Below are 27,888 nucleotides of genomic sequence, written 5' to 3'. Positions count from 1 at the left end.
GTTGTAATTTTGATGTGGTTGTGGAAGGAGGTAAATACTGCATTTACCTATGCCACCATCTTGGCCCTCTCCTACCTGTTAACTTTTTACTTCCAGTTGGAATTGTGCCTCGAAAAGATGTTTGCAGAAAGGGTTTTCTGAGAATCTTATTTGTGAATAATAGTTATGTGATGTGATATCCTCCATTTGTCACCCATCCTTCTATGCTTGGCTCTTTGTCCTCTGAAACTGACCCATGCAGATTTATTGCCATGCTCCAACACCTTGCTGACTACTTTCCAGCTGGTTTTGGCCAAGGTAAGATATCAACATGAAGTTGAAGTGTGTGAGAAGATAAAGATTGGGGTGTTTCTCCACTGCTCCCTCCTTACTATACTACTGACTCTCTGGCAGTAGCTGTGTTCCTATGACTCTCATTGGGCCCCTCCTCCAAGGAACCTGTCCTGAAACACGAATTCCTCTCCTCAGAACTCCTTGCTATGCTGTTTTGGTGTGCTTCATCATCTCACTTGTTCCCATAACCGTGCCCACATCTTTTTAAGTAGTCTCTTCATCTGATCCATTTAGACTGCATTCTGTTTCCTGCTTGGTCCCTAATAATTACATTTAAAACCCATGTGTGTCATGATTTCTAAGCCTCATCATAAACCTGCAAGGCATCATTAACATTCTTAAACCACTAGAGGCTTGGTGCACAAATTCATGCACCAGTGGGGTCCCTCAGCCTGGCCTGCGGGATTGGGCTGAAACCAGCTCTCCGACATCCCCTGAGGAGTCCCGATTGCATGAGGGTGCAGGCCAGGTGTGGGACTCCACCAGTGCACGATCGGGGCCAGAGAGGGACTGCAGGAGGGCTCCAGGTGTGTCAGTCCCAATTGGCCAGAACCCAGCAGCAAGCTAACCTACCAGTCATAGTGTCTGCCTCCTGGTGGTCAGTGCACATCATAGCAAGTGGTTGAGCAGCCTTAGCATGTCATTAGCATATTACGCTTTGATTGGTTGAACAGACAACCAGACGACCGGACACTTAGCATATGAGGTTTTTATTACATAGGACTTATGGATGAACAAATATGACTTAGACAAGGAACATACCCCAAGTCACACATCATCTAGTGAGTCACAAAGTTGGGATTAAAACTCTTGTCCTTCTAACAAAAGCCATTTTCCTTGTTTTATTTAAATTTGTAAATAGGTTCTCTTTCCAAAGACTAATTTTATTCAAATATAAATCAGATTTTATGTCAGCTGTCTTATGAGCATATTAAGTGTAAGACCTTATTTTAAAATAGAATTTGTTGAAATTCACAAAGGAATTGCTAAATTCAAGTAGAGTATCTCTGACTGATAAATTTTAGTGACTATAGTGAAAATAAAAGATTTCATCTAAAACAATGATAAAACTTGATAATCTGCTCTTGTCTGATGCTAACATTGTCTTCATTTTTTTTAGCAGACACCCTTGGTTGCAACTCAACCAGCATTTCCAATTCTTTATCTTATCTTTTTTACACTTTAATAACTGCTTCTCCCAGACTCTTTCACAGTGGCCAATGGCCTAGGGACCAGTCTGGCTAATGAAAAGTATTTCCTGCACTGATAAAATGAAAGAACGACTTTTCTTTGCCCCATCCCTTTCTTCATGATTAGAACAATGGTATTATGCATGGAATTATAATAGTCATCTTGTAACAATGAGCTGATATATGTATGTCCCAAATCTTTCACAAAACTATATACCTATACTAAAAAGTTTTATACATAATGTATTTGTATGAATATATTCAATAAAGAGCTGTTAGACTCAAACAGTGATCCTGCAAACCCTTAGACCTCTGAGTTTTGTTAATTGTTTTATCCAATATTGAAGGGACAAAAAGAATATTTCTAAAATATGTGCATGGCATAAAAAACAACAACAACAATACAGTGACCACCTAGGTAACCATGGCCCAGCCTACGAAAAAGAATGCCAGAGACAACCTCTATCCTAGATTTCATGTTTATCCATCCTTTGCCATTTTAATAATTCCCTTGCTTTCCTCTGTTCATCTTAATCCCCTTTGTAAGGCGAGGGATTGAAATAAGAATTTTACCTTTTTTTTTTCATTCGTGTTGTTAATATATGCAACACCTTAGTCCCAATACCCTTTACCTCTTAAAATGCAGTAACAATTTTACGCAGTAAAGTCTGACAGCTTCCCTCCCTCCTCAAATCACAAGGTGAAGCGACTGGTGCAACATTAAAAACAGGAAGGTGCTCTTTATGTTGGTAATCACAAATCCTGGGGAGGGCAGAGCAGCCCGCCTGTTCAGAGCTAGAGATAGGAAGTACAGACGGGGGGTGTCTCAGAGTTAGGGAGCTTAGGTTTTTGTGTGTTTTTAGAGAAGCAACCTCAACTTTAAGGTTTCGGAAAGGGTTCCCCTGCCTCTCCTTCAGCTCAGTCCTAGGCAGACAGACCCCTGCCCCAGCCTTCCTCCTGAGCTCCTGCATATGCTTTCTTGCTAAATGACTATTCGCACCGTTATCTCCTCACGGGATACATCTGCTGGGTGCCTCACATCCTCAGCTCCACTTTCATCTTTGCGAATCTCAACACATTGTTTCCTCCAGTCCTTGTGCCAGGGTGGAAGGGAGCCATCCCGCTCAGCCGCGCTCTGGGATTGGCAGCGAATGAATGATTGGCAGCGGGCATCTCTGTCAGGGCTTTGGCATGCTGCAGAGTAGAAGCCCTGTGCTAATGAATGCCATCTACACCTACCAGATGTGCCACTGGGTGACATGCCAGATCTTTTACATAATGCCATTCTGCCGGACTCGAGACAGCTGAGAGGAGTGGGGGGGGGGGGCGTCTTTTAATGCCTCAGGGTGGGAGTGGGCCTGCCTTTCTTTTCTTTTTTAATCCAGACCTCCCGCCACCACCCCATACACCCAATCAGCTCCCCTTGCATGCAACTCAAACCTTGGCTGAGGACACCTCCCTTAGCTCTCCCCTACACTCGTCACCTTTTTCCTTCCTTGAGTGTATTCCCCGCCTCCAACCAAACTCAAGGAAGGGGAATGCTTTTCTTAAAGTTAAAGAGAGGAAAACACTGGAAGAATCTGAGATGAAAGGAGGGGCGTGGAGAAACCACACCTCTTATCCCCCTCCCAATTATTCTCTCCTCCTTGACGCTAAACCTGCAAGGATGAGTTTCCCTCCGCCCGTCTACTTCCTCTTCCACTGTCCATCGGAAACTAGAAGTATTTTCCCCGAGGGTGCTCTCCTGTCAGTGCCTGTCCCGCCCGCGATCGAGTTGAAGTCGCTGTCTTAGTGTGGAGGTGTCCGAAAACCCATGCCTTTGGAGAGGCCTGTTCCTGCCGTGGGATGGACTAGGTGGGAGGAGAGGGAAATGAGAAAACCACTTTGGACCGACCGTGGGTGCGTGCGCTCCTCGGAGGGTTTTGGTTCCCACCCTCCCAGCTCTCCCCTTCTTGAGGGGCCGTGGGGGTCAGGGGAGGTGGACGCCAAAGCTGGCACCAGGCTCTTTCGCTCGACCTGCCAATCAAGACTCCCCGGAATTCTGGGGACTTACGAAGGGGAGGCCTCCGCTCCTCCTCCCCAGGGGCCACACGCCCCCTCGCACACACTCTTCGCCGCGCACACTCCGGCACCGGGGCCCGCCGGGCGCTGCTCGCACGCTCAGACCCTGCCCTCCGCGCGCCCCGGGCGCAGCCGCCGGGCCCCTTCCCCGGCACCCGCTCCCCCGCCCGTCGCCGAGGCTCCAGATGGCGGCTCCTCCAGCTCGGCTCGCGGCCCCCAGACGCCGACCGCAGCAGCCGGCGGTCGCTCCCTCCCTCCCAGCTGCTGCGGCGAGACCCGCGCGGGGCGAGGAGGGCGCGCTCCTCTGCAAACCTCGGCTGGGCGGGAGCCGGGCCCCGGGGGGCGCGCCGAAGCTGCGGTCACGGGGCAGGAGCCGCAGGCACCAGGTGAGAAGGCGGCAGAGGAGCTCGCAGGGATGGGGACATTGTGACTGCCCCCGGCCACCCTCACACCCCACTCCGACCCCCGCCCTTTCTCTCCGCACCAGCACCACGCCTCCTCGCCGGGCGCTGGGCCTTCGCTGGACAGGAGCACCCTTGGGACCTCGGGGAACCGCTGCGCAGCCTCCAGGAGGGGGCGCCCTACACCCGGAGCGGGCAGGAGGGCGGGCTCCGCGGGGGCATCCCGGCCCCGCCCATGGAAAGGCGGTCTCGGCCTGAAAGCTGCCCCCTACTGCCGGAGAGCGACAATGCCCACCAACCGACACACCACCTTTTCCAGTTCTCCCTACCCTCTCCTTTCTCACTTCCCATCTGCTTCTTTTTATTTTATTATTTTTTTCTCTTGCTTGCTTTCCTTTTCCCGCCTCCTCCTTGCATCCTGAAACTTTATTCTCCAGCTCCCGCCCCTTCCCCCGCTGGCTGGTTGGCCCGCTGGGCGTGGCGGGAAGGGGAATGCATTGGGTACCTGGGCTCTGGCCTCTTCCCAGGCGCCTCCCCGAGTGCCCTCGAAAGCAGCCCGGGGAATGGCAGGCTCGCGGGCACACGGTCCTTCTCCTCCTGGCCGGGGCGGGAGGCGCTTTGATTTGGGGGTGAGCGGTACGTTTGGGAGCCGCGATCCTCCTGAACGCGGAACTCGGTTCTCCCCTTCCTGGGTGGGCGTCTGAAACTCGGTGGCTTGCTACTGAGCCCCTTTCTCCCTTTCTACTGAGCCACTCAAAAGTAAGGACACCGGAGGGCATCCTCCCCTTACACCTGCCCCTAAAAACCAAAGCCCGCCCCTGGGGCAGTCCTTACTGCGGTTTTCCGGGGCAGCTGTGCTGGCATGGGGTACTGGGGGGAAGGCGCTGAAAGGCCACTGCGCCTGGCGCCCCCCACCCATCTGACGCCTCCTAATCCCTCCGTGATGGGCGCGCGTGCCCACAGACCCTCTGCCTGCAGCCGTTTGGGCATTAGACCCCGGGAGTATGTCTCATAAGCTCCCGGCACAAATCCCCTCGGAAAACATTAATCACAGCCACCAGTGAATGGAAAACGTGCGCCCGTGCCGTGTCTGCCTTTTAATCCCGGGCGTAATTCTGGAAAGCAGCACCAGACAGGGGCTCCGCTAATCCCTCGCACGAGCAAATGCAGTCTCTGACCTACTAGGCTCTTTTCTTGCAGTTTCACGAGGAGTTGGCCTCGCTAGAGGTGTGTTCAAAGACAAGGACTTGTGCGCCTTAGCGCAGTAATGGGTGCACCCGAAGGGGGTGGAATCACCGGCCAGGAGTCCTGCAATTCCGCAGGCGCTGCGGGGTGTGCGTTGGGCGGGTCGGGGGCAGGTGCCTAGTAAGGTTGCGGGTCCTAGAGGAAGCCCAGGTCTCTCTCCACCAAAGGCTTAACTTGGAGACTGGCCCCTTGGGACAACGCTGGAGCAGGAGGAGCGGCCAGCCTGCAAAAGGGAGGGGTCAGGGTTTGACCCCCTGAGGTCTGTTCATCATGCTTGAGATTTCACTGTCATGTCCCATCATATTTCCATTCTCCCATTTTATTCAAAACCGGCCTCCAGTTTTCTCATGATCATCATTTGCACCATTGCCTTTTATCTTTGATTAATTAGGAAATCGAACAAGATAATGAAAGGTGGGGCCAATAAATTAGGCTTCGGAACTGTCTGGGGCTGCTGTGTGGGTGGGCAGTGCCCGGAGGCTGCTGGGGGCGCAGCCAGCCTCGCACGGAGGGGCTAAAAGGCGCAGGGCGCCCGGCTAAGTGGAGAGATCCGCTCCTGAACAAACCCAGGGGCGAAAGCCAGGACTCCTCCCGTGCTAAGTGGAGAGGCTCCTGTGGGTGTTAGCTTCTCCTGTGTGAGTCTAGAAAAGGGGAGGAGGGTCTGGGGTAGGGCTTCTTCAAACAGGCCTCCCTTCTCGCGGGTGAAGAGGTTTAAAACCCTACGTGTTTAGGCCAGGGGCTTTTTCTTCCGGGGATGGGAAGTTAGGGTTACTTTTTTTCTTTGCAACCTTTCCACTTGCCTACCAGTATGAAGGAGGGTTGGAGGTAGGGAGAGGAAGAGGAAGAAAGAAAATGAGAGACTCTGTTATGACTATCAAATCTCCTGGTCAAAGAGGAGAAAGCTAGGGACACGGAGTTGCTCCCTCCCCCCACAAAGGTGCTAGTGGGTTCTGGATTCTTCTTTTCTCTCTCCCCCGCCCCCCCCCCCCTTCCCCACAACAGCTCTACCCCGGTGAAATTGATCAGGCCTCCCAGACAGCCTAGGGAGAGCACTTGGCCACTCTTCACAGTTTGCCCCAGCCTCTTTAGCTTTCAATTGAAAACCAATTAAAGGTCTCTATAAATCTGTTAGCTCTCCTTTTATCTGGAGACCCCTGATGCATGCGATATTGCCCTTTAGATGCCTCTTCCGTGTTTTGTTTTACAATTGTTGTATCACTATAATGCGGCCTTTCTTCGCCTGTCTCTATAGATACAGATACACAGGGAAAACCAAAGCTATTCAGCCCCTCATTTGTCCAGCAGTCTCGCAGCGGCCCTTTCTCCACCGCTGCTTTCCCTGCTCCGGAGCAGCAGTTATGGGAGAAGCAGATGGCTGCTGATTGGGGGAGCTTTGTGGCTCTCACACTGAATACTTTATGGAAAAGGACTTTATCGTGCTCCGTTGGGCAGAGGAACCAGGGGAGGAGATTTATGGCAGGAAAGAGAAGCCTTTTCCAAGTTGTGGCTCTTTCTCTCTGGCTTTCTCCTTTGCCCAGGGCTCAAAACATTGAGAGGTTGGTCTTATTTTATTTCATCCTCCTTTCTGTTAACAACACTCTTTAGTCCTGGTCTGAGAGGAGATTAAAAGCCAGAAGTTTATGAAATACCTTAGATCACTGATTTTCAACATGTATGCTACAAGAGGCACACTGGTGTGTGGCAAGACTTTTAAAACATGCAAAACCTGACTATTTAGTCAGGGGCGCTGACCTCTTTTCCCTTAGATTGTCAAATTTAAAAAAATGACAACCGCCAACACAATAGCTGTATGGTGTGAATGAATCAAAATCATGCTTATGTTTTGGTCAGATTGGCTATATATATATATAGTGGCCAGATTATTATGACCACCTGACATTTGTAGGCAAATTAGCTATGATTTCGCACTGAAGTTGCTAGAGGGCCAGACCATTATAAATAGGGAAGCAGGTTGTTTATGACAGTAGAAGTGATTTTTTTCTGAATATATGGGTAAACAACGCGATTTAACAGCCTTTGTGTGTGTGTGTGTGTGTGTGTGTGTGTGTGTATATATATTTGGTGTGCTGCAGAATTTTAGTAAGTAGTTGATGTATGCCATCAGATGAAAAAGATTGGGAATTGCTGCTTTAGATTGTTGTTGCTGCATCAGCATTCTCTGCCTGGGGTTGGGGGGAGCAGAAGGGTAAGGTCTTGAACACTGTTTGGGGCCATGTCTTCCTGGATGTCCTGTTAGTTGCTGAGTAAAACATCACCCGCCATTATCCTATTATCTACAGAGAACAAAAGGAAGATGTAAGTCAGAGGCAGACACTGGTATTGAAAGAGTGGGGCAGTGATGAGGCACATGGTGGTGTAAGTATGGGGCCTACTCTGAAAGGGCTGAGCTGTAAGGATGATTAAGGGGTGTCTGTGGATGTAAGTTTGGACTCCAAATTGAATTTTCATGTTTTGAGGAATATACAGATTCCAACCTTCCACTGGAGGCCTAATTCACCCCTATATCTTTTCTTGCTCTTGCCTGAGTTTTACTTCTTTTTTAAAAATTAGTTTTTTATTGATTTCAGAGAGGAAGGGAGAGAGAGTTTGAGAAACATCAATGATGAGAATCATTGATTGGCTGCCTCCCGCACGCCCCCCCACTGGGGATCAAGCCCGCAACCAGGGCATGTACCCTGACTGGGAATTGAACCTGGGACCTCCTGGTCCATGGGACAATGCCCAATCCACTGAGCCAACACAGCCGGGCCTGAGTTTTACTTTCTTGAATCAAGTATGTCTCTGTTGCAGGGATATATCTCTTCTCCATATGCAAGGGAAGGCACCCCATTGCACCTCTTGTCCCCAAACCTGTTTCCCTAAAGCAATGCCACCCTCTCTTCTTCTCTTCTCTGAGATCTTTTCCTCCCAGGGGCCATGACACAGACACATAGAAATGCTTCCAGCATGCCAACTGGCAGCCAAACACGGAAATGGAAGCCAATCCAATGCTGGGCCTTCCATTCTGCTTCTTGTCTCCTTAATAGATAAAATGTCATTCCTGACCGAAGAAACACTTTCTTCTGCCATATTCTAAGCTCCTTTGCTCTGCTGTTCCTCTTCTTTTACCTTGTCCCTAGAAATGGAAGAGGAAAGGCCAGGCGAGGCATGAAACTTCCAGACTTGGCACCTCACTTTCTGCCCCAAGCTACTCTTCCCAGTTCGGAGTGCACACACACTGACATGGGTCTTTGCACTTTGTTTCTGTCTGAGGAAGAGAAAAGGTGGCGCAGGAGAGGTAAGATTTAAAAATCACATTTCCCCGGCATGTCAAAGTGGCAGGCACTGAGATGCTTTAAATAATTAGCGATGCGGGCTCTGACTATGTGCCAGGCTGAATGCACTGCCCTGCTTACCGTATTCACCTCTCATGGCCTTTTGTGGTAAGTGTCATTATCCCTAGTTCACAGGTCCACTCCCTTCACAGGAAGCAGAAGCGGGAGTTGCTAACTAACCCCAGCAAGCAGTCCAGAGGAGATCTGGACCCAGGCTTGCTGTTTTACAAATGAGGATACTAAAAATCCAGAGACATTTGGTGATTTGCGCAAAGACACACAGCTAGTAGATTGCTGACCTGGGTTCAAACGTGTTTCAGACCCCAAATTTCGAGTTCTTCACCACTGCCTCTGGGATCCTTCGAAGGAAGCTCACTGAGGAGCGCACAGCTGACCTCTGCCAGGAGGCTCCTGCAGGGCGGGAGGGTCACCGAGCCTGAGACTGCGGGTCCCGCTCAGGGCTGGGCTGTGTCTGCGCCAAAGTGACTTGAGGCCAGGGAAGCGGCTCTGCCCACAATGCTTTGCACACAGCCCCTGCGGGGCGAGGGGGTGCGGGGCTGCGGGCTGCCAAGGTGGAGCCCGCCCTGCTCGAAGCCCTATGCCAACCACGTGGCTAAGGGCCCAGGCCGTAGTGCCTGGTCCCTCCGCACTTCCCTCCGCACTTGGGGGGTGGGAGGGTGGAGGTTGCCCACCCTGCCTCTGAGCCCTGGCCCGCCACGTGGAGGCCCCAGCCGGGTCGGAGCGGGCTCAGGGTCCCCCAGGTTTCTCAGCCCCCGAGGCCTCGGCTCTCTGGCCTGGGCACTGGAGTTCACCAGCGCTGCCCTCACTGCTCCTGGGCTCCCCCAGTGGAGACCCCCCCCACCCCCCACCCCCGCCCTGGCCAACCCCGAGAGAGGCCTGGGGGACGGCGCGGAGCTAGAAGCCCATGAACAGCCCCAGGCAGGAAACTGCTGGCTCCCCCCTAAGGCGGGAGGCGGGACTGTGGCTGCGGTGGGAACCTTCGGGCCGCCCTTCGCGGGAAAGGACTTTGGAACCCGGGCGCGGATTCCTCCTGGCTGCTCTGTCCTCCTGCATCTCCCGGAGCTCCGTGGAACCAGGGGGACATCTGTAGCCTCCACTGCTCGGCCTTGAAAGCGGGCGCACGATCCAGTCCCCGCCTTCTGTAACGGAGAAGCCAAGAAGGTGCTGTGACAGTTCACAGCCACCGTGGCCAGCGCTGAGATGAGGGCTCGGGAAGCTGCTCTCTGCGCTGGCTGACTCTCCCCTCGGCCCTCGCAACAGTCGCGGGAAAGGGTTTCCTGCGCCGCCCTCAGTTCACAGAGGAAGGCCAGGGGCACAGACAGGTTACATCACCTGCGCCGCCTCCCCAGCCAGGATTCGAGCCCCGGCCCTCCCCTTCTCCTGATGGGCGCTGTGGCCTGAGCCTGAGCTGCTGATCCTTTTGGGTCAGTTCTCCAGACTTCTCACGGAGGAGAATGTTTCCTAGCGAAGGCAGCAGAGGCCTCCCGGGGATGTCCAAGGCTGACATGAAAGCAGCCCCAGCTCTTGGAAGCAGGCCCTTACCATCTGCTCAGCAACTGGCTCTCTACAGTGCGCTTGCCCTGGGCCCGCACTGAGTCCACGGAGACAGCGAGGCAGCGCCTGCCAGCCTAGTGTGCCCGGGAGGAGAACCAAGGCTGGGGAGGGCGCTGTCTGCTCACATAGTAAGTGATGGGAAAGCAGCCCAGCACCCTGTGAAAGGCAGTGGGGACCTGCCTGGTGAGGACATGCAGGGGGGTGAGGGGTAGGGTTGGTGAAAAGGAACATAGCTGTTCCTGGAAGCCCAGCCACGCCACCCCAGGTCGCCTTTCCTAGGGGAAAGGGGTCGCCTAGCAGGAGGCAAGTATCCGCATTAATTCCAGGGAGGAGAGACGAGGCTGGAGAACATGGCTGGCCCGTACGTGTGCTTGGTCACTGCTTAGTCCTTGGTCGCTGCTTGGTCCTTGGAGGGTCCTGTAGTGCCCGGAGCACACTACTGGGTGGTCTCTTTCTGCCCCGCAGTGATGGTTTGCACGTGCTGCTTCTAAAAGAGCTAGTCCAGCTGAAGATGGCTTGTCTGGTTCTGCTCAGTCCCCTGCCAGGGCTCTGCACTCTTGGTGAGTCATCCCAAACATAGTCTGAGCAGTGTCTGTGTCTTCCTGATGCGGTGGGCTAGTGCCCTCCCTGGGTCTCTACCAGAGACCTTATTAGCCTATGTGGAAGCCCATCTCTGTCATTTGACCTTGTCTGCATACTTCACTCTGTGGTGGTGCCCTTTCCTGAGCTATGAACACCACAGAATTCAGACAGGAATTGTCTGGGTCTAGCAGCTACTTCCTTGCCTTGCCTTGCCTTGCCTTGCCACCCAAATGCTGAACCCAAATGCAGCTGTGAGTGGCTTGGGGGACAGAGCACCTAATTCAGCCCCCAGAGAAGAAATGGAACCTGCAGCACTCTCTCAGTGCATTGCCTCCCCCAAGACATCTCCACAAGCTCAGAGGATCCCTGCTTGTCTGGAAACATTCACTTACTGGAGTCTGACTAAGGTAAACTGATTCTAGAATATAGATTATGCTATGAGGGGTCTGACCACATCACTAGCCCTGGCCAGTGTGGCTCAGCTGGTTGGCATTGTCCTGTGTGCACCAACCAAATGGTTGCAGGTTGGATTCACAGTCAGGACACATGCCTGGGTTGTGGTTTGATCTTTGGTAGAGGGCATGCAGGAGGCAGCCATCCATGTTTCCCTCTCATATCGATGCTTCTCTCTCTCTCTCTCTCTCTCTCTCTCTCTCTCTCTCTCTCTCAAAACCAATAAAAAATCTTTAAAAAATATTCCATAGAACTCTACTCAGTTTTGCTTCTCCAGGACCAATTGCTCTCCTATGACTTCACACAAACTATTTTATCAAAACCATCTCACCAAAAACAATGCAAAAAGGAGCACTGACTACTTTATGGGCATGCAGTCAAGAAAAATGACACAGTCCAGAAAGTTTTTTTTTAATTGCTACCCTAAAAAATATTCACCCCAAACCTGCTTAAACACACACACGACATTGTCTAATCAGGTATAAACTTGTTCAGACCTAAATTGAATTCTAGGCCTTCAAAAAAACTCAACATGCAGGTCTTTATATTTAATATGTTTATTCTTATTACGAATTTGTGAAAGATTTGTTTGACAGTTCTGGATATTTATTCTTAAAATATGGGTTTTTCCTAAAATTTAAAGGAGATTATGAATATCTTGGTTACCTTTATATTACATTACCAGACAACTACCAAATCCATCTGGGAATTGGCTTCTCAATCCCCAAGTTCAAAAGAACAAATATGTATCAATCCCTCTGCCTATTATTTCTGCCACTTTAAAACATAGGTAAGGGCCCTGACCCGTGTAGTGCAGTTGGTTGGGCATCATCCTGTTCACAGAGAGGTTGTCAATTTGATTCCCCTTCAGGGCACAAGCCTAGGTTATGTGCTTGATCCCCAGTAGGGGGCATGCAGGAGACCACTGATCCATGTTTCACTCTCACATCAATGTTTCTCTCTCTCTCAGTCTCCCTTCCTTTTCTCTATAAAAAAGTCAATAAAAATTTTCATAAAAAACAGAGCATAGCTTAAAATATATATAGGTGCAGCCTTAATCGGTTTGGCTCAGTGGATAGAGCGTCAGCCTGCAGACTGAAAGGTCCCAGGTTCGATTCCAGTCAAGGGCATGTACCTTGGTTGCAGGCACATCCCCAGTAGGAGGTGTGCAGGAGGCAGCTGATCGATGTTTCTCTCTCATTGATGTGTCTAACTCTCTATCCCTCTCCCTTCCTCTCTGCAAAAAAAATCAATAAAATATTATATATATATATATATATATATATATATATATGCAGGGTAGGTGAAGGTAAAGGGTAAAGAGGGCCAAATATGTGGTGATAAAAGAGGATTTGACTTTGGGTGATAGGCACACAATGCAATATACAGATCATGTATCATAGAAATGTACACTTGAAACCCATATGACCCTATGAACCAATGTCACACCACTAAATTTAATAAAATACAGGTACAATAGTGTTTATAGTAGTCATGCTGTTACTATTGTTTATGACAAGTTGATCTTGGAATTCTTTAAGAGACCATTTCTCCAATTATTGGAATTGAAGAAAGACTTAATTTAAAACTTGGTCGTTTTTAATTGCTTATGAAAATCTATTAAAGGCTATTGGCTTTATGTACAGTGTTTGGGGAGACATTCTTCCATCAATGCTAAAATAATACTTCTGGATTGAATAAGGAAACATCTGCAATTCATTTGAATTGAAATAATGAAAGATTCCAATTTGCAATTGAGTAGGAGAGCACTTCAGGTATGAGAACATAGATTGTGAAGAAATAAACTATATTTCTAAGACTCTAAGAAAGCAATGTGAATCATCACGGTTGTGGTTACTAATTGATATCTACTCCCCCAAATCCTTTTCATTTCTTTTCTTTTTTGCTTCTCATTTTCCATGGAGAAAATCAGATGTCTGTCTCTCCTCGGGCTTCAGGGAATTTTGCCACGGACAGATTCCAAGCTTGAATGTCCTGGGCATGTTGTGCTCTGCCTAGACCCTCTTCCCAGGAGAGAAATGGTTTGAGCTGCTCTTCCCCCAGTAGTCCAATTTACAGTCCAAGTCCACATTCAGAGGGCTAGCTGGGATCAGGTGCCAGGGAATATGCTCAGTATGTACCCACTGCATGTCAATAAGCATCTCTCTGTAACTCAGGAATTACACACAGCCTAAAATAGAGAGGAAATGAGGTGGAACTCAAATGCTGAGTGTTGGGATAATGTCCCTTTTCCTGGTTGTGCAAAGAAATTCTATGCAGAGCTTCTCAGCTTGGTGACATTCCTAAGGTCTAGAGTCAATCTTCTCAAAATCTGATGCTCCCTCCCATTTGAGATGGCTGGATACCCCTTGATCTGCCTGGAAAGCCTGACCCAGAGGATAAGGAGGCCCAGTGCAACTGACTGTGGCCCTGCCTACATTTTCTTCCGCCAACCTTCCTCCTACTAATGAGGTCTGGGCAAGATTGCAGCGTCTGACTCTCAAAAACCTTTGTAACCTGCAGATTTTACAGGAAACTAGGATATTCCTTGTCAGCTCTGTAGATATTCATTTGGGAAGGCACAAAAAAGCTGGGGGAATCCAGGTGGTCAGGATGCTGAGTATTGGATCTGAGTCACAGTTCACACACAGGTGACCAAGAGGCATTGATTTCAGATCTGTGTTGGTGCCTTTATCACCTCAGTTGCTAGCCCTGCTGGAAGTCATACTCAGAAGCCATTAAGCCAGCTGACTACAACCCAGATCTAGGAGAAGAAATGAATTAATTACACAAAGTCTTCAAAGCTTATCCAGCTTACTGCTGAACTCCAACAGAATGGCAAGTGGAACATGAGATACCTTGGTTTTAAATTTGAGAAAGGACAGCAGTAGCTGTGGAAGTAGTAGCAGTAGCAAAGCAGCAGCAGCATGAAAAACAGCTATCATTTATTGAGAAAGAGGAAATGCTGAAGAGAGAAAAATGTGAGTCAGGAATTGGGAGCCATCTTCACAGGTTACAAAATTATGCATCTTTTCCTTATGTGTTTTGCTCTCCCATGACCAACCTGGGAAACATTTTCTGATTTCTCACCTGTTGAACCAACTGTAATACTTAGTGTAAGGAATAGACCCAAACTGAGATTGCCATGTATACTTTAAAAAACTAAACACACACACACACACACACACACACACCAGTGTCCCCATCCAGCTTAGCAAGTCTTCCTCTTCTTGCCTCTAAGTGATTCCTTAGAAACTTCCATATTCTCCATTGTGAGGCTATGAAGTTCCTTTTCCTGCCTCCCCCAACTCTCACAGCCCCTTCCAGAGATCTTTCTGTGGGAAAATAATAAGCTTAGAAAAAGTTTCCATTGTCTGCTTTCTTGGCATCCCTCTTGTCTTCCGGTATGTTTTTCCTTCACCATGAATTGCTATATATTTTTTGACAACTAAACCTTTGCTGGTGTAGAGCTTTGGAAATAGAATTTTAGTGGGGGGTGAACTTGGACCTAGAAAAGGATAAAGAAAAACAATGTATTTTCATTCTTATAGGGTAACAATCCTCCTAAGTGAGTTATCCTTAGAGATTTTACCTGCCTCCTATCACAGAAGTTGAGATATTTGGGGCCCCATTTCTCTAGCCTGGGGAGAGAAACAACATGTACATTGTAATACTCTTTAAGAATCAGATTTCCTTTCTTACCCTTTCTCCATCCTCTCACTTGGGTTGGAAAAGGCTTCACTTCAGGAATCATTCATTCACTGGCCTCTCTCCAGCCTCCTCTTCCCAAACAATCCTGCAGTTGTCTACACATGTACCTTTACCATAACTGCTGGGACCTTGCTGAAGTGGAGCTAGGTGAACACATCCTCACTCTTCATTGTCATCCCTCTAATTATTTAATTGGAAATAAAATCCAGGGCAAAGAGCTCCAAATATATGCATAAACTCATTGTTTCATGTGAATTAGATAAAACTATTGACCAAGGTGCACTTTTATAGCACTCTTTAAGGCTGAATCAATGCCTCAAGCCTTCATTTAGTGTCAGTGAATTCCAAGGAGTAATAATGTAGAGTGACTTCAAAGTAGTTTATGCACCATTTTCACCCATGCATTTCCAGAGAAATAAACATAACTTATAGATTTTCTTTACCTCCTTTCAATGATGGTCATGTGGACCATCTATATTACCAAGCAAATATGTACCACTTAAAATACTGGAAAACCTTCAAAATAGGAATTTCTAGCTTCGTCCTTCCCATATTTGCTTTTTTTTGTTATGTCAGTCATTTAATACATAAGACAAAGCATTGGTTGGATTTATAAAATGTCAGAAATTCTTTTCTTTGGGGATTTTTTTTCTGAAATCAATAGGAGAAATCTAATTAGGGGGCAGAAAGATGAAACTGAGAGAGGGAATGTCATCTGATGGCCAGATTCTCAATACATCTCTCCCCTTCTTGATAAATCTTAGCTATTTTCGGCTTGAGATTTGGAAGGTCAAGATCCCTTACCCCCAACTTAAGTACCAGAAACATTATTTTATACCAACTGGAATCTAGGTTTTAGTACCTCAAAGGAGACATAGTCTAAGATATGTCCTTTTTATTTAAGAAAAGAAAGGCCAGGCAAAAGAAAAATGCCTTCCATTTAGAGTTTAAGGTTTTCCAGAATGTCCACATCCTGGAATAGATGCTTTTATATTTAGAACATGAAATAGATTTTTTTAATGGCTTGCATGGGCAGATGCTTTTTCTTGGGAAAGGCAAACTTCCTGTTCTCTAAATAACAGCGAAAGAAGGGCCTAAGGAATGTTCTGCTCAACAGTTTAATGGAATTAGGTTTGAGGACTCTGTTCCCAAACCACTCACACACCTTCCTTCTCTTATCTGACTGTAGTTTCTATGGGACCACAACTCCCTTGTGGCTCCTTCTTTATCTTAATTTGCTCTTGTTTGCACTGATGTCTCTTTCTTTATCCTTTTAGTCTCCTCTGATTTCACATAAGTGTCTGGGGACAAGTTTTTCATGTTGTGGGTTGTTTTTTAGGTGTTTAAGGCAATTCTTTTGACATTTCTAATCCCCAGCCTTTCTTTAAACAAGTGATGGGGGGATGAGAGAGAGAGAGAGAGAGAGAGAGAGAGAGAGATATTAATGGAGCACTCAGTCTTAAGACAATTGGTGGCTAAATACAGTGATTCTCATACATGGACCTGTGAGAACCCTCAGCATGGAGCCTTGGTCATTCCATGAGTTGCCCTTAGCCAAACTACTTAAAAGTGTGCACACGTGCAGAAAGAGAAATGATAAGTTAAAACACGACAGCAGTTTGAGAAGCTTTCTTTGAAAAAATCAGTGGCTAAATCAGAAATTAAGGGAGAATTTCCCCCCATCACCCCCCAAATATATGGGGATTTCCCAACCCTGAACCCCAGCTCAATCCTAGGCGACAGCTTTCTGATGGGAAGGACTGGGAAGTTATGTGGGGACTGGCCAGGGCCCGGTGAAAAGAGAAGGAGACACAGAGAGAAAGACCAAGGAGAAAAGAACTCACTTGCTGGGAAATTCCTCGCACATTCTTTTCTTCTTCTCAGCAAAATCCTTTCCTGGCCTCCTTGGACCGCAGGCGCCGGGAGGAGAGGCGTTCAGAGCCTCGCTGCCTCACTGGGTTCCGGAGAGAGGTCCCAGAACCGCGCGAGAGAATCAAACTAACACCGCGCGCACCTTTTCCTCTAAAGCGGCTCTTCGCCAACCCTCCCGTCCACCACCTTGTTCCAACACCGGATCAAACCCAGGCTGTTTCCTCTCCTCAAGTCGCGGTTCTGCTTTGCCCACTTCAGCCGGCTACACAGCCGGTTTATCTAAAGCTCACGAATTGCCCTCTCCAATGTAATGGTGCTGGGGGGGGGGGAGTGGGTGCTGAGGGAGTGGGGCCCTCTATACCACTCAAAGGCCTTTCTTCCCTTAGGAGCAGAGAGTTGAACTGCGGGAAAGAACCCCAGAATGCCCAGCGAAAACGCGTGGGGGCCCCTGTGGAAGGAGTCAACTTTCAGGCTGTTAAAGACCTCAAGTCATTAGCATCAGCTGCGGCCCTAAGGGGGCCATCCAGCGCCTCTAAGTGGCTTAGCGCACAAACCAGCTCCCCAGACGGCCGTGGCCACTCCGCCCGCTCTGCCACCACCTTCCGCCACCGGCTGGACGGGAACATCGCTCCGGAGCACATCTCGGTAATCATTTTTACTTTGACTCCCCCCCCGCCCCACCCCCACCCCCCGCCACACACACACACCCAGAGGTCTTAGAATGCAGGCCGACTCCAACGCGGGACCCCCTCAGGGACTATGCAGAACGCGCGGGGCAGAGGGCGGAACAGTGAGGACTCTAACCTGGGTTCGGCTCACCCATCTTCCCCTCATCCCTTCCCCACCCGGTACTGGTGTCCCGGGACCAGACGAGCCCTGTAAATCCCCTTAGGGCTGGCAGCATCGCCACACTGTCTGCCTTGCCCCGTCTCCGGCTCCGCAGAGAGAGTGGGCCAAATTCTCACCAAAGCGCATCCTTTCCGATGCTTGCTAGGAAGAGCTTGGTGCGGTGAGCGCTCCTGGCGAGAGCTGGAGCTGGGTTATCAACCCCCGGCAACTGGCTGCGCGAACCAGTGCCGGCTCCGTGGCCAGAGAATCCCTTGGGCTAATCCGCAGCCCGCCTCCCCTGTACAGAACTCAGACCCCAGGCAATGCGCGCGGGTCGGGTCGGTGCGGCGCCGAGGGTCCATCTTTCTGTCAGAGGTTCTCCAAGTGCCCAGGGAATCGGGGAAAAGGCCCTTTCCAGTTCTGTTGGTACTTCCCTTTCGGACCCCTGAACTGATTTCCCGTCCTACCAGTCCCAGAGGGGCGATGCATTAGGAGGAGGCGGGCCAGCCGTGCTCCGAGAGGCGCTGCCACCTGGGGAAGGCGCTCCGGACCCGAGGGCTGCGGGCAGGCCCGAGAGATCGCTCCCAGGCAGACAGCGCCGGAGGGAGCGCCCAGCCCAGCAAAGAGTTAAAGGGAGGGGACGTGGGCTGTCACGCGTCATTGGGCAGATTATGTGCAGCAAACAAAAAGTGTGTGTCTGCGTGCCAGTCAGTCACTGCATCGGGTCCATCTGTACAACTCTCATTCTCTCTCTCTCTCTCTCTCTCTCTCTCTCTCTCTCTCCTCTCACTCTCCCATCATTTCACTCTCCCCATCTCTCCAGCTCCCTTCCCTCTCTTTAGGCAGAGCCTACTAGACAGCAATACTAACACCTCCTGACATGGAAATACACTGATACAATAGGCGGAAGAAACACTCCATAGCATCTCCGGGTTCCAGGTGGCGTTTTTGGCCGTTGCATCCCGACCCGATTACTGGTAAGTCTATTTGCATTGATGCGGGAGGGGGAGGGGAGGAAGGCAGGTTTGGTGGGGAGAGTGGAAAATTCTGTCCCTCCGTTCCCTCAGTATCCAGAAGAGGGGGGGAAATCGTTGTGGAGGGGATCTCTGCTGCCAATAAGATGATACAAAGGGAGGAGCTGGGAGAGAGCACTTCGCCCCAGAAGCGAGCGGCTGCGGGCGCGCGGCCGCCAGACAATGCCTGCCTCCGGGGGAGGGCGAGCGGCCGGCGGCAGCGCGGGCTTCCCGGCAGCCCGGCCGGCTCCCGGAAGGATGCTCGGGCGGGTGAGAGCCCGGGGCCTGGAGGAGGATGCGGAGCTGGGAGAGGTTGGGTGGCAAAGCCCGCCGCGCCGCGCGGAGGAGCCAGCCCGGGCTCTCCCCTCGCCCGGCGCGTATTGTGACCGGCTGGGAGCTCCGGGCGGCGGCGCGGCCCCCCGTCCGCGCGGCGCAGCGAGGATCTTTGCTCCGTATTGTTAGGTGGAACTGCATGTTAATGATCGTGCCCCTGCTGTTGCCCGACGTGACGGGGCGACCTCCAGGCACAATGAAACGCTTGTGTGAAAGAGACTTTTAAAAGGAGAAATTGGGGCATAAAACGCCGAACTGGGAAAATTGAATAGGAGAGAACAGGATTTCGTTGAAAAGGAGATGAGAGGTTGTGGAGGATTTTTAAACACATATATTTAGATTTTCAATTGGAGGTTAGAAAGACTCCTCTGTGTGGGGTAAAAATGCCCAGAGATAGACGCTGTAGCAGAAAGTAAGTTTCTCTTTTAGGATTATTTCCCTTATTTCTGTCTGGCAGATACAGCCCAATACTTGACATTTGGGAAGGGGAGGGGGGGTGCAGCAGTGTGAATGAAAAAAAAAAAAAAAAGAGGCTGACCAAAGTTTCACGCTCTGTTAACTGGGAAGAAAAAAAAAAGCACTACCTTGTAATCACATTTGCAAGATTAATTGGTTAATAGACATTAAGATAAAAATGGACATTACTAATATCCGTAATGAACAGCTTCTCAGGAAAAGAATTACGTCTACACTTTCCCGCTACTTAAATTACACAAAACATACATCAATGACTGCCTATGTTGGCATTAGGAGGGAAAAACCAACGTGGGGGGAGGCCTTTGAATCAATCAGAAAGAGTGAACAAAGCAGTTAGGTCAAAGCTAGTTTAAATTTTAAATACCAGCTCTAGTTATGTTTTTTAAATGATAAACCTTGTAGGCAGTGTCCAGTGGCAAAGGGAGAAAAATGTCAAATGACAGCTTAATAGAGAGCCCTCCATCCGGGCATTACTCTCTCAGTTGCTGCGGATGAAACAGCTGGAGAGTCCACCCAGGCTTCCCTAGCGGGGCTGCCCCCTCTGGCCCAGACAGGGTCGGATCTGGGGGAGCGAGAACTCACCAGTCATTACCCTCACCGTATCTCAAACGGGGGACACTTCTGGCCTGCCCTGTACCTCTCCCTTCATGAGGCACACGCGACTCAATCCACCCCCTGTATGACAAGGTAACTGGGATTCACCCTCCTCCATAAATAAGCATGTCGAGAAGAAAATAATTACCTCTGCTTGCTGCTTTTGATTAAAGCCTCCGAGGGACAGTGTTGGATTATGGTAATGAGCCGACATACGTCCCCTCTCGCCCCTCTCGGAGGCTGCAGAGAAAGGTTAGCTGACACGGAATCAGTGGCCCTGACACTCTACTTGAAATCCATTCGCCATGCTCCGCTGTCCCCACCTGTTCGCTAATGCTGCTCCCCTCTTTGGAAGAAAATGAAATAAAATCAGCCCGGGAGGAAGAGAGAGGAGCTTTCTTCCAAGCGTTAGAAGTTTCTTTCAGTCAAGAAAGTCTGTAAAAAATACGATTGTTCTCCCCCACCGTCAACCTTCCCAAATCCTGCCCCATGCACCCCCGAGTTACTGAAAAAAATCTCTCTCTCTCTCTCTCTCTCTCTCTCTCTCTCTCTCTCTCTCTCTCTCTCCAGTCTACCCTGAGTTCCCACTATTCCAGGATCTTCTTAAAAGGAAAGTATTCCTGAGTTGGCATCTTCACACTATGCAGGGTTTAATCTGCTATTGGCTTTATTTCTGAAATAAGAGCTAGACAAAATTCAAGAAAAATCTGTCGAGTAGTTAAAACGCTTTGTCTGGCTTCATAAAGGCAAAAGGAGAAATGTAACTCCGTTTGGTGTTCTGTGTGTTTGTCTCCAGGGATGGAGGATTCAGGCATCCAGCGAGGCATCTGGGATGGCGATGCCAAGGCCGTCCAACAGTGTCTGACAGACATTTTCACCAGCGTGTACACCACCTGCGACATTCCTGAGAATGCTATATTCGGGCCCTGCGTCCTGAGCCATACCTCCCTGTACGACAGCATAGCTTTCATAGCTCTCAAGTCCACCGACAAAAGGACAGTTCCTTATATCTTCCGGGTAAGTCTTGGCCAATGCTCGCCAAAAAATGAAAAGGAAACTTAAACTCAAGTTATTGTCAACTGATTTTCTGGAACAAATGAGAAAATTTGACTTGAAATACCAGGTATGTCTAAAGCAGTGCCTTAATCCTGGGCTTTCCTAGTGAATACCTTAACTCTGGGCGTTTTCAGAAGATTGAGGCTATTTGCATAATAAGTACTTTCTGTAAGTATTTTTATCCTAAGTATTAGGCGCAATTGCCTTCCAACATAGTAGGCCTTCTGTTCCCCTAAATAATATTACCCCTTCTGGAAAAGATATCTAGTGCCCGGAGTTTGTGTTTACATTAAAATGTTAAAGAAGTATTTTTTTAAATCCTCACCTGAGGATATGTTTCCATTGATTTTAGAGAGAGTGGGAGAGGGAAAGACAGAGTGAAACATCGACGTGAGAGAAACACGTTGATTGGTTGCCTCCTGCACATATGGTTTGACAATAAAATTACATTTAATCCATATGTTTAATTTAGAGATAAAAGCCCTCTTACTTCCTATTCTTTCTCTACAAATAAAAACTGTTGTTTAAAATTAGGAAGATGAGTGAAGCCACACAATAATATCTGAGATCTAACCTTTTTATTTCCAAAATGAACCAAATTCCCCTACATTTTTGTAATATGGGATAATTTAGAAGTAAATTCTCAAGAGGTTAACACTAATTTGAATTGGAAGAAAAATTCCTCATTTGATATTCAAGCAATATGTGAAAAAGACTACTGAAATAATCTATGATCGATGCAGACTTTCAAAGGACGACTCTCTTGCCTGCTGGATACACGCATGAGGGTGGGTGCCAACTTGGGTCAAGTTTTTGGAATCCTGATCTCAGATAATTCTTTGGAAAAGAATGACACGCAGGAAATGGCCCTGGTTCCTCTGGCTTCACTCTCTCACAAGAGTCTCCCTCCCCCAAACCCCTTCCTTCTTGTATTCTTTCTTTTTTTCTCAACTGTAGGTGGACACCTCAGCGGCAAATGGTTCCTCGGAAGGTCTCATGTGGCTGCGTCTGGTGCAGTCAGCCAGAGAGAAGGAGGAGCAGAACCTGGAAGCCTATATAAAAAACGGACAGCTGTTCTACCGCTCTCTCCGCAGGATTGCCAAAGACGAGGAGTTGCTAGTTTGGTACGGGAAAGAACTGACTGAGTTACTCTTGCTCTGCCCCTCTAGACCCCACAGCAAAATGAATGGTAGGTTGGCTCCAGACCTGTGTGGGGGCCCTTAGCTAACCGCGGAGCAAAGCAGGGAGCGGCGGGCTCACCCCAGCGCCTGTGCGTGCCTCTCCTCCCTTTGGGCGTCTCTAAGGAAGCTTGGGAGATTCCTATGTAATGAAGCTGAGGCAGGCAGGTGAGGAAAAGTCGTGGGGGTAGGAGAGTGGACACTTGGCTTAATTACTGCACTCCCCCCAATCGGGAAGGAAAGTTAGATCAGTCGCAAAGGATCTTCTCATTTCAGACACCCAGGCCTTGAGAAATGAAGGTGGACTTGTGAAGGGGGTGATGATAAACTGGAGACGATGCTGAGTAATCATTTGGGGTGTGTGTGTGTGTGTGTGTGTGTGTGTGTGTGGCGTTTGCTCTCTAAGCAGGGTCGTCCCCTTACACATGCCTGGAATGCAGCCAACGTTTCCAGTTTGAATTTCCCTTCGTGGCGCACCTGCGCTTCCGCTGCCCCAAGAGAATTCACAGCGCGGACAGGAGCCCCCCAGACGAGCAAGGCGGCGGCATGGGCACCAAGGACCACGGGGGCGGCGGCGGCAAGGAACAGCAGCGGCAGCCACCGGAGGCGCCCTTGGGCCCGGGCCCCAAGTTCTGCAAAGCCGGCCCTCTCCACCACTACCCGGCCCCCTCCCCCGAGGGCAGCAACCCTCCGGCGACCGGCGGCGGCGGCGGCACCAAACCGTCCACGGACTTTCACAACCTGGCCCGGGAGCTGGAGAACTCGGGGGGAGGCGGCAGCTGCTCCCCGGTGCGGAGCCTGAGCAGCGGCGGCGGCGGCGGCGGCCACCAGGAGGCGGAGCTGAGTCCGGACGGCAGCGCCCCGAACGGGGCCAAAGGGAAGAGGAAGTTCCCCGAGGAGGCGGCGGAGGGCGGCGGCGCGGGGCTGGCGGGGGGCCGCGGCCGCCTCGCCGAGCGGCCCCTGCCCGCCTCCCGGGAGGACCTGGTGTGCACGCCGCAGCAGTTCCGCGCCGCGGGCAGCTACTTCGGCCTGGAGGACAGCGGGCGCCCCTTCGCGCCGCCCAGCCCCGAGACGGGCGAGGCGAAGCGCAGCGCCTTCGTGGAGGTGAAGAAGGCGGTCCGCGCGGCCGGCCTGCAGGAGGAGGCCGCGGCCGACGGCGGGGCCCCGGCCGCCGACGACCAGGATGCGGGCGGCGGCGGCGGCGGCGGCGGCGGCTCCTCCACGCCCGTGGCCGCCTCGCCGGCCGGGGCGGAGAAGCTGCTGGCCCCGCGGCCCGGGGGCCCGCTGCCCGGCCGGTTGGAGGGCGGCAGCCCGGCGCGGGGCAGCGCCTTCACGTCGGTGCCGCAGCTGGGGGGCGGCGGCGGCGGCGCGGGCGCGGGCGGGGCGGGCGGCGGCCGGGGCGCGGCGGCGGACGAGCGCAAAAGTGCCTTCTCGCAGCCGGCGCGCTCCTTCTCGCAGCTGCCGCCGCTGGTGCTGGGCCAGAAGCTGAGCGCGCTGGAGCCGTGCCACCCCGGCGACGGGGTGGGCCCCGCCAGACTCTACCCCGCCGCCGCCGACCCCTTGGCCGTGAAGCTGCAGGGAGCGGCCGACCTGAACGCCGGCTGCGCGGCCCTGCCGGGCGGCGGCCTCCCCAAGCAGAGCCCCTTCCTCTACGCCACCGCCTTCTGGCCCAAGAGCTCGGCGGCCGCGGCGGCGGCGGCGGGGCCCCTGCAGCTGCAGCTGCCGTCGGCGCTCACGCTGCTGCCGCCGTCCTTCACGTCGCTGTGCCTGCCCGCGCAGAACTGGTGCGCCAAGTGCAATGCCTCCTTCCGCATGACCTCCGACCTGGTGTACCACATGAGGTCGCATCACAAAAAGGAGTACGCCATGGAGCCCCTGGTGAAGCGAAGGCGGGAGGAGAAACTCAAGTGCCCCATTTGCAACGAGTCCTTCAGGGAGCGCCACCACCTCTCCAGGCACATGACCTCCCATAACTGACCTGGACGGGACCCCAGCTTTCCACGCGGCGCGTACACGCACAGTCAAGCCACCTGTAGGAGCAAGCGCGCGAGAGCATCCACCATCTCCTTGTGACCTGAAACATTGCACCCAGGGCGACAGTCTCACACTCACTTTCTCTCTCTCTCTCTCTCTCTCTCTCTCTCTCTCTCACACACACACACACACACACACACACACACACGTGCTCCTCCAGTCATCTCATTCAAATGTTTACCTTCGACCTACACCACACACACACACACACACACACACACGCACACGAGACAGGATGGTGGATTTTTGATGGGTGGGTTGTTTGAGGGGTTTTCTTTTAAATGCACGCATTTTCACTTTCCCCAAAACAAAGATACATTTTTTAAAATGTCATATATTGCAACATATTGATGCATTTGTCATACGTTTCTACTTAAATTATTAAGCACTTACAGTTTAGATGTAATAATTATATGTAAGGGCAAAATTTATTTTAGATATAAAGTAAAGGAGGAGGGTGAGATGCTTTCTGCATTTACTGATGACAGTTTGTGTTCTTATAAAAAGGGGGTCATCATTCAATTTCCGTTTTCAGGGGGAAGCGCATGTATCATGAAATGATTATGGACTTCAACGAAGAATGTCATCATTATGTAAATATGTATTTCCTTTTAATACAAAGTGTAACTTTTGTGCCAGTGAAATGGAGTCTGAATAGTTACGTGTTTCTTTTCTCCCTGGAAAGATTTATTAAACTTTATAGATTATCCGGGTATGTTGGATGCTTTGACAATAAATGACTATTTTCTTCAGAGCAATTATTTGGAAAGTGTTTTAAAATATGTTGGGGGCTTTTTTGTAGCCAAGAGCTACACTTTGAGTAGATACCATCTATTTTCACTGAGTCCCTGAAAAGAAGAGCTAGCAGCAGAGGGATGCTAAACCCTGCCTCACTTGCATTTATTTACTCTAAGAGCCTAAAAGAGAAAGGACAAGGTTTGATTATTATTTGGAAAATCTTTAGCTGGATCAAAGGACAAAGCATTTAAACAAAGATGCCTGTCATGAAGCTAACTTGTCATTAGGATGTCAGCATTCTTTTCAGCAGCAGGATAATTAGCATCTTTATAAGGGACCAGAGATAATTTTCAGGCCTGGATCAGGGAAACCAGATGAAAGGCCCAATTAAGGTTCTATTGGTGATGCCTATATGGAAGAGTATCTTGTCCTCTAGAACCCGTTAGCATTCTGTCACAACCCATTAAGAGTCCCTATGGAGAGTTTCTTCAGAAACCAAGGTGAAAGGACCACAGTTGCCTGTACTGCAGGGCCCAGCTTTCCTTCTAAAGGCTTGAGCAGCTTCTGGAAAAACAAAAAAACAAGAAAACAAAACTAGTTCTGGAGCATTATCATAACTTTCCTCCCTGTCCCTGCCTTTCCTCTTATGAAAAGTCCCTCTATAATCTTCATATACTGACAGCAAATCTTAGTTAAATAGAGTGTATGTGAGAGTGTGTGGTATATCCAGCAACCATTGGATGCAAAGCCAAATGGATGATGATCCTTTAGGTCTTAGGATGGCATGAACTTAATCCATGGGCATCTTGAGAGTCCCTCTATGCATGTGTTAGTTACAGACATGACACTGATTTATCTATAAGAGGTGTTCTTTTCTACTCCCCACCCCCTTCCTTCACATCTTGCCAACCCTCCCCTGTCAGGAGGACACTTATGAAAAGGCCTGAAATGGGAAACTTGCACATGATCTCACTGTAGACATTCAAAGCTTTTCCCCTAAAAGGATTTTAAAGGCTTTATTATGTTAAGTTATGATTAGGGCCGGGGGCAGGTAAAGTCTGGGGTAGGGCAAAGAGATGTAATGTGACTCAGATTGGTAAAAAAGATGATTGACTTTCTTAAGACCATCCAAGTACCTTCTGTACTACACGTTGTTGAGGCCTGCTCTCTGTTTTGCTAGGCAACAGTTGGATGATCTGAAACACTAACCCCCAGCAAAGAGTGATGAGAAGAGCAGTCCAAAATTCCAGTTCCAACTGCTATTCAGGACTAGTATGACCATGGGGCACTAATGGATCTCAGAAAAAATTTTTTTCTTTAAAAACAAACACACCCCAGGCTGCTTGGGGCCTAACTTAAAAAAAAAACACAAAAACTTGAATGTCCTTTCCTTGTGCCCTATCCTTCCAGAATCTTTTTCACTAGGAAGGCTTTATGACTTGTTGGGGATTCAGACATGAACTTAGGTTTTAAAAAGGTAAGCAAATGCTGCTTGGAAAACGGCTTCCTCCTAGTCAGGAATCATATTTTTTGAGGGATACATGGAGGCATTCCCTGAGCTTCCCCCGTGTTTTCTTTTGTACGGTCATTAACTTAATCATACATTCAGGGAGAAAGCCCAGCCTTGGCTGAGCCACTGCCCACGCGATCCAGGTAGGTGTGTTCATGTCAGACACTTTAGAGCTGGGCAGCTCTACTGATCAGTCTGCCCACAAGACCTTTTTGGCGGGAGGTAGTAAGGGAAGGGTGCCCAGAGGGAGTTTTGCCCTCAGCCAAGGCAAACAGAGACATGTTTCATTTTAATCCTACATTTGCCAGCTTTCAGATCTATCTTAACTCTCTCGGTGTCTGAATTTTCTCAGATGAGAGTTTGTAACTTCCATAACCCCACCTGTCTGCCGAGTTAACTCAGGTCTCTGGCTGAGGCCACGGGCATACGTGTCTGCACACAGCTGCAGAAGGAACAAGGTCACGGGGTCACGCAGACTTGGAGCTCGAAGGCCCTATGAAGTCCAGGCAGGTGGCGTGAGCTCCCGGTGCGGAGACAGCAGGTCCTAAAGAGCGAGGAATGGGAACCCGCACCGGCTGTGGCACCCGCAGTGGTTGTGTCCTGGTCAGGAGCAGGATGCCTGGACTGATGTGGCGCCTCGCGCCGGCCATCTCTGAGCGTGCTCTGGAGCGGATTCGGAATCCTCCTCATTTGGCGCTGAGTGTGGGGGACGCCTGTATTTCCCACGATGTGCTTGCAGGGTATAGCGCGCCCCCGGGCGTGCGGGAACCCGGGGACGCCCGCACATCTCGGCACAGTTCTCAGGCGCTGGAGAGCCGAGACCGAAACCGGACCCGCCCGGCGAAAGTTCCTACCGTCCAGAGGCCCAGAGTCCCAACTGTTGCCGTTGCAGCCGCGCGCGGGCTAGTTGCAAGCACAGATAATGGCCGCTGTCGGACGCCAAGGAGGGCAGGGTAGGGTGGGGGTGGTGGCAGGTGTCCGGCCGGGGTTCGCACCTCCCCATCCAGCCGGTGCGCCACCCTTCGTGTCTTCTACTAGGTTTCCCCTCCACGCAGCTTATCTCCTAATGGGCGTGACCAATGAGTATGACCCCTTGGAAATCCGGGACCAGTCAAATCCAGTAAACTTGCCAGGAAGTGCGCCCCCTCCCCACCCCGGATGGATTCCGAGGGCTCGCCTCTCGGGTCAGAGGTTTCCCGTTTCTTTCTCCACCCACCAGCCCCAGGCTCCGCTCCCCAGAAGGACGGTGCTGCGGCTCAGGGGCCGGAGTCCGCGCGTCTGCAGGGCCCAGGGCGAGTGCGCGGCGAGGCGAAGACGCCCCTCCCAAGCGCGGCCTCGGGCCCCAGCGCAGCCAGGCTGGTGAGCGAGC

The 27,888-nt window shown here is 50.5% G+C and overlaps 1 protein-coding gene across 2 annotated transcripts; it reads left to right on the top strand.

The window, feature by feature from the left end:
• Window positions 1-8,460: 8,460 nt before the first annotated feature.
• Window positions 8,461-25,029, top strand: PRDM8 (PR/SET domain 8). Of its 2 annotated transcripts, none has more exons than XM_070409396.1 (6): window positions 8,461-8,528; window positions 17,145-17,403; window positions 18,410-18,563; window positions 20,800-21,020; window positions 22,017-22,248; window positions 22,647-25,029. In XM_070409396.1, the coding sequence occupies exons 4-6, from the start codon at window positions 20,802-20,804 to the stop codon at window positions 24,212-24,214; spliced, it is 2,019 nt and encodes a 672-aa protein (XP_070265497.1). In that variant the 5' UTR covers window positions 8,461-8,528; window positions 17,145-17,403; window positions 18,410-18,563; window positions 20,800-20,801; the 3' UTR covers window positions 24,215-25,029. The 2 variants fall into 2 exon arrangements, with proteins under 2 accessions (XP_070265497.1, XP_070265506.1); XM_070409405.1 differs by lacking the exon at window positions 8,461-8,528 and adding an exon at window positions 16,880-17,065.
• Window positions 25,030-27,888: the final 2,859 nt, after the last annotated feature.

The sequence above is a fragment of the Myotis yumanensis genome, unplaced genomic scaffold (genome assembly GCF_028538775.1).
Source record: "Myotis yumanensis isolate MYYU_CA2020_CCGP unplaced genomic scaffold, mMyoYum1.0.hap1 SCAF_1, whole genome shotgun sequence".
Classification (NCBI taxonomy): Eukaryota; Metazoa; Chordata; class Mammalia; order Chiroptera; family Vespertilionidae; genus Myotis; species Myotis yumanensis.
The sequence above is the reverse complement of the archived record's forward strand: the minus strand, read 5'-3'. Positions and strand labels throughout refer to the sequence as shown.

What these genes read in the sequence shown, in the direction of transcription:
- PRDM8 (XM_070409396.1), top strand. Translation starts at nt 20,802, where the DNA reads ATGGAGGATTCAGGCATCCAGCGAGGCATCTGGGATGGCGATGCCAAG. An exon ending in CAGTTCCTTATATCTTCCGG is followed by an intron (nt 21,021 to 22,016) that starts GTAAGTCTTGGC and finishes TCTCAACTGTAG; the next exon opens with GTGGACACCTCAGCGGCAAA. An exon ending in ACCCCACAGCAAAATGAATG is followed by an intron (nt 22,249 to 22,646) that starts GTAGGTTGGCTC and finishes CTCTCTAAGCAG; the next exon opens with GGTCGTCCCCTTACACATGC.